At 43.3% G+C, this 10,362-nt stretch overlaps 1 protein-coding gene across 1 annotated transcript; it reads left to right on the top strand.

Annotated features, from left to right (window-relative positions):
- Window positions 1-3,410: 3,410 nt before the first annotated feature.
- On the top strand, window positions 3,411-9,931 carry LOC106613309 (P2Y purinoceptor 13). Its single transcript, XM_045724849.1, has 4 exons — window positions 3,411-3,842; window positions 7,519-7,718; window positions 7,827-8,216; window positions 8,748-9,931. Exons 2-4 carry the CDS (start codon window positions 7,536-7,538, stop codon window positions 9,213-9,215), a joined length of 1,041 nt encoding a protein of 346 aa, XP_045580805.1. The 5' UTR covers window positions 3,411-3,842; window positions 7,519-7,535; the 3' UTR covers window positions 9,216-9,931.
- The last annotated feature ends 431 nt before the right edge of the window (window positions 9,932-10,362 follow it).

The following is a 10,362-nucleotide window of genomic DNA, read 5'->3' on the forward strand; positions in this document are numbered from 1 at the left end:
CATTCCTTCGACGATAAACCCGAATCCGACCATCACCCCTGGTCAGACAAAACCGCAACTCGTCAGTGAAGAGCACTTTCTGCCAGTCCTGTCTGGTCCAGCGACGGTGGGTTTGTGCCCATAGGCGACGTTGTTGCCGGTGATGTCTGGTGAGGACCTGCCTTACAACAGGCCTACAAGCCCTCAGTCCAGCCTTTCTCAGCCTATTGCGGACAGTCTGAGCACTGATGGCGGGATTGTGCATTCCTGGTGTAACTCGGGCAGTTGTTATTGCCATCCTGTACCTGTCCCGCAGGTGTGATGTTCGGATGTACCGATCCTGTGTAGGTGTTGTTACAAGTGGTTTGCCACTGCAAGGATGATCAGCTGTCCGTCCTGTCTCCCTGTAGCACTGTCTTAGGCGTCTCATAGTACGGACATTGCAATTTATTACCCTAGCCACATCTGCAGTCCTCATGCCTCCTTGCAGCATGCCTAAGGCACGTTCACGCAGGTGAGCAGGGACCCTGGGCATCTTTCTTTTAGTGTTTTTCAGAGTCAGTAGAAAGGCCTCTTTAGTGTCCTAAGTTTTCATACTGTGACCTTAATTGCCTACCGTCTGTAAGCTGTTAGTGTTTTAACGCACGTTCCACAGGTGCATGTTCATTAATTGTTTATGGTTCATTGAACAAGCATGGGAAACAGTGTTCAAACCTTTTACAATGAAGATCTGTGAAGTTATTTGGATTTTTATGAATTATCTTTGAAAGACAGGGTCCTGAAAAAGGGACGTATCTTTTTTTGCTGAGTTTATATACTGTATCTTATACCATCTATTGTATTTTGACTATGCCGCTCGGACATCGCTCATCCATATATTTATATGTACATGTTCTTATCCCATCCCTTAAGATTTGTGTGTATTAGGCAGTTGTTGGGGAATTGCATAAAATATGTTGAATTTGTACCTTTGAAACAACTTTAGATCTCAAACGTTATATCCACTATCAGAAAAAAATTATGCACTTTAAATAAAGTTTGATTTGATTTGGTCATATTCTTTCACTTTCATTCTTGGTTGAGATGGAGACGTGAATCCAACATACCAATTATTCATTAGTACACCAATTGGAATTAAAGTCAGACTAAGTCAGTGGCACAAAATATATACAGTGGGGGAAAAAAGTATTTGATCCCCTGCTGATTTTGAACGTTTGCCCGCTGTAGCTACTTCAAATGTTGATGATGTTATTTGGTTGCGTTGACAACCACAACACAATTTAAAATCACTTTTGGCCTATTAACTTCTTGACAAGTTAACAAATTATAGGTTGGATTCATGTCTCCAACTAAATCTCCCCCCCCAATTTTTTTATTTTTTATTAAAGAATAGAATTAAGCCAGTGGTTCAGATGAAACTATCAATGCGTTAGATATCCTTTAAATATTGATATTTGGTTGCGTTGGTTGCGTTGACATCCAAAAACAATTCAATATTACTTTTGTAAAACAGTAATTAGCAGTATAAAGTTAAGGATATCTGACAAACTAATGTAACAGTTTTTATTCAACATTAAAAAATGACTAACTCATCCATGTCCACATTTTGAGGTTCGTCTGCTGTAACTATAAATGTCTTCTTATTGTAATCATAGAAAACGTGAATGTTCAAGATAACATGCAAAGGTCGTAGGTCAGTGGAGATTGCTACAGTCACAATTGCTATAATAATCTGTACCAAATCTCAAACCGCATTGATCACTTGCATCAAGTACTTCTCATGTTGTCTCAACTGCAATCCAGGTCACTTGGTTCTGCAATTAGATTAAGTACAGTAATAACACATTAATTTGTTGTATAAATACACCAAATCTGACATTTTATTTTAATTTGAACTTTGTTGTGCTTTTAAATGGTTGAAAGTGCAGTGATAACATGTTTAGATGAGAACTAAACCAAAAAAATCCGACATGGTTTTTCCCATTGCTTTCAGATGGTTGAAACACAATTTGAAATTCAATTAGTTCTTTGAGTGAGTGACTATATAGTTTTAATCTCATTGATTGTAACGGCTGTCTGTGGAAGTAGACCAAGGTGCAGTGGATTTAGTGTTCATCTTTGAATTTTAATAAACGTAAGAACACTATACACACAAAACAAGAAAACCGACAGCCAAACAGTCCTGTCAGGTGCAAGACACTAAACAGAAACAATCCCCCACAAAACCCAAAGGAAAAACAGGCTCCTTATGTGTGACTCCCAATCAGCAACAACAAACTACAGCTGTGCCTGATTGGGAGCCACACACGGCCCAAAACAAAGAAATACAAAAACATAGAAAAATGAACATAGAACGCCCACCCAATGTAACACCCTGGCCTAACCAAAATAAAGAACAAAAACCCCTCTCTATGGCCAGGGCGTTACACTGATTAACGTCTCAACCTAATTATCCACGTTAAAATTACATGGTGTGCCCAGTGGGCAATCACACCTGGTTTGTCTATTTCTCCTAGTACCTGTGTATTGTGTTATGTAGGCCTAACCTAAGAACTGCACTTGTCAATGTAGTCACTGGACTCCATCAAAAACATTGAAGACTCTTGTTTTGTAGATAACAGTACTAACCGTAATGGTATTTCATACACAACTTCTGTAAATAACCTTTAAAACTTCAGTGAATGATCATAACGGAAGTTTGTCTGTTTGACTTTTATTTCATGCAGTAGTTGAGGAACCTTTCTCATTGTGGTTATGCGGGTTTTGTAACAACCAGTTGTAGGGTATTTTTGAAGGAAAGATTTGGGTCATTCACTGCTGGTTCCCGTATACATTCTGACGAAAGAAAAAAAAAACTATTACACAGGAAGTCAGATATTTTATCACTAATCTGTAAAGCATTAAAATAGCATTGACATTACAGTGGTAACAACCTCGAGCTTCAGCAAGCCTCTGCCTTACATCAGCCCCTTCTACACCCACAACAATTCAGCTGCATGCAACATGGGATGATGCTGTGTTTTAGAGATAACACAACAAAACAAACACTTCAGCTCAAAGAAACACACAAACATATAGAATAACATACTGTCCTGCACACTGTCCTGCACACTGTCCTGCACATTGTCATGCACACTGTCCTGCACATTGTCATGCACACTGTCATGCACATTGTCATGCACACTGTCATGCACATTGTCATGCACACTGTCATGCAAATTGTCATGCACAATGTCATGCACACTGTCATGCACACTGTCATGCACACTGCCATGCACACTGCCATGCAATCAGCAGAGACACATGTTTTTTGCTTGCTCAAAACCACACTGTGTGCTCACAACCACAGCCCCTTTGCTCTTCTGATTGCAAAGGGGTTTGAACTCAGTAAAGAGCAAGGGGTGGGAGGACTGGGCAAGAGGGGGAGTGGATGGGGTCCGGCCCGGGGCCCGGAGGTCTCCTAAGATATCAGTCAGGCAGTGAGTCCTGCCTGCTGCATCGCCGCTCACCACCTAGTGAAACTGATGTACACTGGCACTGGGAGACCAGTGGACAATTAAACAGGAAGAGAGGAGGGACAGGCTCATTCACACAGAGTAAGACTGGAAAAGTTTTTGGGATTGCGACAAACAAAACAAAAAAAACGCACTAGATCTATACAGAGAACACCCGTACAAAACCTGCTTACTGAACAGTACGCTCAAATAGACCGTTTTGGTTGGTAGGTGTGGAAAGATTCTAAGAAAAACAGCTGAACTGGGATATTTCACTTCTTCATATAGAGCGAAGACTGTTGAGTTTTGTTCGTCATATTGTCTGTTCCAGTGACTTTCTTCAAAATCAAAGCTTCAATTATAAGAAGGGTAAGGACATTTTCATTAATGCACTTAATGTAATTTATGTTTGACAGTGTTTAATAACAATTCTGCATAACAATTGAATAACTGCACCTGTACGTAGCCCATCTGTAAACAGCCCATCTATCTACCTACCTCATCCCCATACTGTATTTATTTATTTATCTTGCTCCTTTGCACCCCAGTATCTCAACTTGCACATTCATCTTCTGCACATCTATCACTCCAGTGTTTAATTTCTATATTGTAACAACTACTATTTATTGCCTTAACTTACCTCATTTGCACTCACTGTATATAGACTTTTTGTTTTCTTTTGTTCTACTGTATTATTGACTGTATGTTTTGTTTATTCCATGTGTAACTGTGTTGTTGTATGTTGTCGAATTGCTACGCTTTATCTTGGCCAGGTCGCAATTGTAAATGAGAACTTGTTCTCAACTAGCCTACCTGGTTAAATAAAGGTGAAATAAAGATCTAAATAAAATTTAAAAAAAACAATTGTCACAGGGAAGAGTACACATTCAAGCATGTTTTTAAACTCAATCTACTTTTTCAATGAATGTCCTAAAGTACAGCACATTCTTTGTGAGCTGTCCAGACTGAATCAATTCAGATTTATGTAGGGACTGAGTGTATTTTCAGGGAATTGACTCAAATCTCTCATAAAGTTGTAGAAACATGATTTGAAAGGTATCCTTGTCCTCTTGAGTATCAGTCTACAAACCCCTAAATGGTTCCAACTTTGAAAATGTGCCTTGGTTGCCATAGCACTGCACTGAATGCCATTCTAAACTGGTTTGGATTCTCTGTGTAAAGCGGCAGGGCAAGCGGATACAGAGACGGACGGACGGACGGACGGACGGACGGACGGACGGACGGACGGACGGACGGACGGACGGACGGACGGACGGACGGACAGACAGACAGACAGACAGACAGACAGACAGACAGACGGACAGACGGACGGACAGACGGACGGACAGACAGACAGACAGACAGACAGACAGAGGACTAAACTGTTTAGTCAGTTTAGTACACAGGACTAAACTGATGTACAGTTTATTATGGGCTCACTGGAAGGTCGAGGAAGGTCGAGAAACTGTGTGTGAAGCTGTGTGTGTCGTGTGTGCATGAGATGTGTGCATGAGATGTGTGCATGAGCTGTGTGCATGAGATGTGTGCATGAGATGTGTGCATGAGATGTGTGCATGAGATGTGTGAATGAGCTGTGCATGAGATGTGTGCATGAGATATGTGCAACTTTTGTTGATGGAAAAAATGATGGACTAAGTTACAGTTTGACTTGAGACTATGTTCACCAAGTCATTCAGTCTTTTTCCTCAGCGTAGCTTACTGTCAGCTCTCACTTCCCTTTCTCTAATCTTCTCCAAACTTTACCTTCCTTCTTCATTCATTTCACCAGAAAGGAAACAACTTGACTGAGTAATTTTAGATAAAGTGAGTGTGACAATTACATGCATGAAAAAAATAGAATGTTGTTTGTGTGTATCGTATGGGGCAATACAGACACGTGAGATAAAATACATTCACAATGTACATGCTGTTCAAAAGCACATCTCATGCACACACGACACACACAGCTCATGCACACATCTCATGCACACATCTCATGCACAGCTCATGCACACATACAAATACCAATCTGTACACAAATACTGAAGGGGAAGAACGGTTGGTTTGATAAAGGTTCAAAGTTACGTTTGTGGACCATTTAGTGGTGTTCATGTCTAATTACAGCAATCCAGAAATTACTGCATTTCAACAGAGCTATACAAAATGTAGGATCTTAATTTGATCACCCTGTCGCAGGAAAAATGTCTTGCAATGCATGACAATTTAAAGTTGTAGTGTATTTGAGGTTTAAAAAGACTGCTGAAGATAGAAATGCCAGACTTGATTTTTCCTTACAAAAAATGAATCAACCCCTACAAAAAATGTCCATAAATGATCATTCACATTACTGGGTGGCTGTGTGTTACTAGGTGGCTGTGTGTTACTGGGTGGCTGTGTGTTACTGGGTGGCTGTGTGTTACTGGGTGGCTGTGTGTTACTGGGTGGCTGTGTGTTACTGGGTGGCTGTGTGTTAGTGGGTGGCTGTGTGTTACTGGGTGGCTGTGTGTTACTGGGTGGCTGTGTGTTACTGGGTGGCTGTGTGTTACTAGGTGGCTGTGTGTTACTGGGTGGCTGTGTGTTAGTGGGTGGCTGTGTGTTACTGGGTGGCTGTGTGTTACTAGGTGGCTGTGTGTTACTGGGTGGCTGTGTGTTACTAGGTGGCTGTGTGTTACTGGGTGGCTGTGTGTTACTGGGTGGCTGTGTGTTACTGGGTGGCTGTGTGTTACTGGGTGGCTGTGTGTTACTAGGTGGCTGTGTGTTACTGGGTGGCTGTGTGTTACTAGGTGGCTGTGTGTTACTGGGTGGCTGTGTGTTACTGGGTGGCTGTGTGTTACTAGGTGGCTGTGTGTTACTAGGTGGCTGTGTGTTACTGGGTGGCTGTGTGTTACTAGGTGGCTGTGTGTTACTGGGTGGCTGTGTGTTACTGGGTGGCTGTGTGTTACTAGGTGGCTGTGTGTTACTAGGTGGCTGTGTGTTAGTGGGTGGCTGTGTGTTACTAGGTGGCTGTGTGTTACTAGGTGGCTGTGTGTTACTGGGTGGCTGTGTGTTACTAGGTGGCTGTGTGTTACTGGGTGGCTGTGTGTTACTAGGTGGCTGTGTGTTACTAGGTGGCTGTGTGTTACTAGGTGGCTGTGTGTTACTAGGTGGCTGTGTGTTACTAGGTGGCTGTGTGTTACTGGGTGGCTGTGTGTTACTGGGTGGCTGTGTGTTACTGGGTGGCTGTGTGTTACTGGGTGGCTGTGTGTTACTGGGTGGCTGTGTGTTACTGGGTGGCTGTGTGTTACTGGGTGGCTGTGTGTTACTGGGTGGCTGTGTGTTACTGGGTGGCTGTGTGTTACTAGGTGGCTGTGTGTTACTAGGTGGCTGTGTGTTACTAGGTGGCTGTGTGTTACTGGGTGGCTGTGTGTTACTAGGTGGCTGTGTGTTAGTGGGTGGCAGGTTCTCTATGAGCTCGGAGAGGGTGAAGGTGCTGAAGGAGATCTCATCATAGGCAAGACAGGCGAAGGCCACGTCCAGCTGAAGGCAGCTCCAGGTAGGCCAGGTCAGAGTAGGACCTGGAGCCCTCGTAGATCACCCACGCACCACACTGGCTGTCCGGGTGGAGGTGTAGGGAGGCGGGGCGCAGCCAACCCACAGCTCTCTGCGTCCTCCCCCAACAGGACAGGTAGCCTATCCTAATCAGAGATGTCATTGAAGTGACACTTTGTAATTGTTTTATATTTTTTACATTTTGTCAGGAAATGCAGCTCTGTCTCAGGTTCTGCTTCCGTGGAGTGTTTCTTTCTCTCTCTCTCTCTCTCTCTCTCTCTCTCTCTCTTTTCTCTCTGTTTCTCTCTCTCTCTCTCTCTCTCTCTCTCTCTCTCTCTCTCTTTTCTCTCTATTTCTCTCTCTCTCTCTCTCTCTCTCTCTCTGTCCCTCTCTCTCTCTTTTCTCTCTGTTTCTCCCTCTCTCTCTTATTGGTGAATGCATGTTGTGTTGCTATGGGGAAATAGAGGCCTTACTGTTTACTACTCATCCAATCATTTTATTCTGTTTCTCTCCATAGTACTGCTGGGCGTGAGGATGAACGGCAACCAGTCAAACATGTCTCTGAAGTGTGTGCGTGACACCAGCGTGACGGCGGTGGTCTTCCCCTGTCTCTACAGCGCCCTCTTCCTGTTTGCGCTGGTACTCAACTGCCTGGCTGCATGGATCTTCTTCAACATCCGTAGCACCACCACCTTCGTGGTCTACCTGAAGAACGTAGTAAGGGAACCAGCAATTATTTTCTGTGATAAACCAATTTAGTACGAGTGCCAGGAATGGTTGAACAATACAACTGATAACTGACGTGGATGGCCTGTCTGTCAACAGGTGGTGGCAGACCTGCTGATGACTCTGTCCATCCCGGTGAAGGTCCTCGCGGACGCCGACGTGGGTTCCTGGCATCTGCGTGCGTTCTACTGTCGCTACTCTGCCGTCCTCTTCTACACCACCATGTACATCAGCATCCTGCTCCTGGGGCTCATCAGCCTGGACCGTTACCTCAAGATCGTCAGGCCCTTTGGGAAGTGCGCCCTCCAGAGGGTCGGAGTGGGACAGGCTTTGAGTGTGGCCGTCTGGGCTGTGATGGTGTCTCTGGCTCTGCCCAATGTCATTCTGAGTGACCGTACACCGTCGATTTCTCGTGGTCGGCTGAAGTGTGCCTCTCTAAAGGGTCAGGCCGGTATGCTGTGGCACGAGGGCTTCAACTACTTCTGCCAGGTACGAGCTACATTCTTGTACGTCGGCATCATTACTCTGAATGGTATCCTGGTGGTAGTATGTTAACCTGGCTAGCCAGGGGGCAGTATTTATAGATATTGTCCCTGTTGTTCAATACATTTCTACTGATTACAGGTTGCCACCCTGACGAAGGCTTTGGCTGATAAGTGTTGCTGTATTTTAATAATGACTTAGCCCACACATTAAACGTTATTAAACTTTCAAACCCACACGGCTGTCTAGACTTTAGATTTTTTTTATGCCACTTTATGCACCTATTTCTGGTTTAATTTTTTTTTCTCCCTTGTGCCTTACTGATGATGTTGTTCGATGCCTTACTGATGATGTTGTTCGATGCCTTACTGATGATGTTGTTCGATGCCTTACTGATGATGTTGTTCGATGCCTTACTGATGATGTTGTTCGATGCCTTACTGATGATGTTGTTCGATGCCTTACTGATGATGTTGTTCGATGCCTTACTGATGATGTTGTTCGATGCCTTACTGAGTTTTCTCCTCCTCTTCCCAGGTGGTGTTTTGGGGAACACTGGCTCTAATGCTGTTCTGTTACACCTTCATCAGTCGTAAAGTCTACGAATCCTACAAAGCCTCGCGTAGTAGCTCCAACGCGGCCAGCCGCAGGACCAAAGCCAAAGTCTTTGTGGTAGTGGTGGTGTTTTTCATTTGTTTCGCCCCTTTTCATTTCACCAGAGTGCCCTACACTCTCACCCAGACCCGAAAAATAGCCAACAACTGCTGGGTGCAGAACGCGCTCTACGTCGCCAAGGAGACCACTCTCTGGCTCTCTGCCACTAACGTGTGTCTGGACCCGCTGATCTATGTGTTCCTGTGCAGGGTGTTCCGGAAAAGATTGACAGCCATACTCAAACGCAAGCCCCTCCCCCAGGGTGCTTTGGAGTCGCCCACGGCAACCTCTACACATTTGGAGATGTCACAGGTGGTGAACGACAGAATGTTGGATGTCAGTTCGGCCTAGAAGCACAACAGACATTATTTGTTTCCCCCCCTCCAGCCCAGCCCTGTTGAATTGTAGATCTATCTTGGCCTGATGTTAACCCCTGGACAGATTGTGACCAAAGTAAAGCCTTCAAAACATCTTTGGTAGTATGAAAAGGCCAAAGTAAACAGTGGCTCTGTTTACTAAGACAATGTTGCAGGTCTAATAGGCTATAAACAGCAGTGTTCCCACATCACTTCTGTGATAGCCCATGTGTGACGATCATTCTGAAACAAAATGGCTGGTGTGACATTAGATAACCAAAATGCCTCAGGGTTTTTCCAAATATCATGTTAAAAAATCATCCACAAGAGAGAACACAGGCTAATGTGTTCGTCTTGAATGTTCGTCAAGTCATTCAGTCTTTTTCCTCAGCGTAGCTTACTGTCAGCTCTCACTTCCCTTTCTCTAATCTTCTCCAAACTGAACCTTCCTTCATAAATTAATTTCACCAGAAAGGAAACAAGTTGACTGAGTGCTTTTAGATAAATTGAGTGTGACAATTACATGCATGAAAAAAATAGAATGTTGTTTGTGTGTATCGTATGGGGCAATACAGTTAAAATTCATTTACAATCTAAATGTTGTTCAAAAACACATTAACTCACACACGATATACACATCTCATGCAAACACCAATCTGTACACAAATACTGAAGAGTAATAATGGTTGGTTTAATAAAGATTCAAAGTTACGTTTGTGAGGATATAGTAGTGTTTATGGCCATTTACAGCAATCCAGAAATTACAGCATTTCAACAGAGCTACACAAAATGTAGGATCTTAATTTGATCACTCTGTCACAGGAAAACTTTCTTGCAATGCATAACAATTTAAATTTGTAGTGTATTTGAGGTTTAAAAAAAAGGCTTCTGAAGTTTGTAATTTCCACTTAAAAATGTCAGACTTGATTTTTCCTTACAAAAAAATGTAATCAAACCTTACAAAAATGTCCATGAATTAAAATCCACATAATTCCCATTTCCTGTTGCTGCAGGATTACAGTAAATTGAGGGTTAGTAGGCGTGGATGGATACATAACTAGTTGTAAAACGTCAGAACAGGAATCATTCACACTGTGGACTGCGTTTAAAAATGGTGCTGTTACACACAAATCTGAAAACCC

This window comes from Salmo salar, chromosome ssa09, assembly GCF_905237065.1.
Source record: "Salmo salar chromosome ssa09, Ssal_v3.1, whole genome shotgun sequence".
NCBI classification, from domain to species: Eukaryota; Metazoa; Chordata; class Actinopteri; order Salmoniformes; family Salmonidae; genus Salmo; species Salmo salar.

What these genes read in the sequence shown, in the direction of transcription:
- LOC106613309 (XM_045724849.1), top strand. Translation starts at nt 7,536, where the DNA reads ATGAACGGCAACCAGTCAAACATGTCTCTGAAGTGTGTGCGTGACACC. An exon ending in TGGTCTACCTGAAGAACGTA is followed by an intron (nt 7,719 to 7,826) that starts GTAAGGGAACCA and finishes GTCTGTCAACAG; the next exon opens with GTGGTGGCAGACCTGCTGAT. An exon ending in GCTTCAACTACTTCTGCCAG is followed by an intron (nt 8,217 to 8,747) that starts GTACGAGCTACA and finishes TCCTCTTCCCAG; the next exon opens with GTGGTGTTTTGGGGAACACT.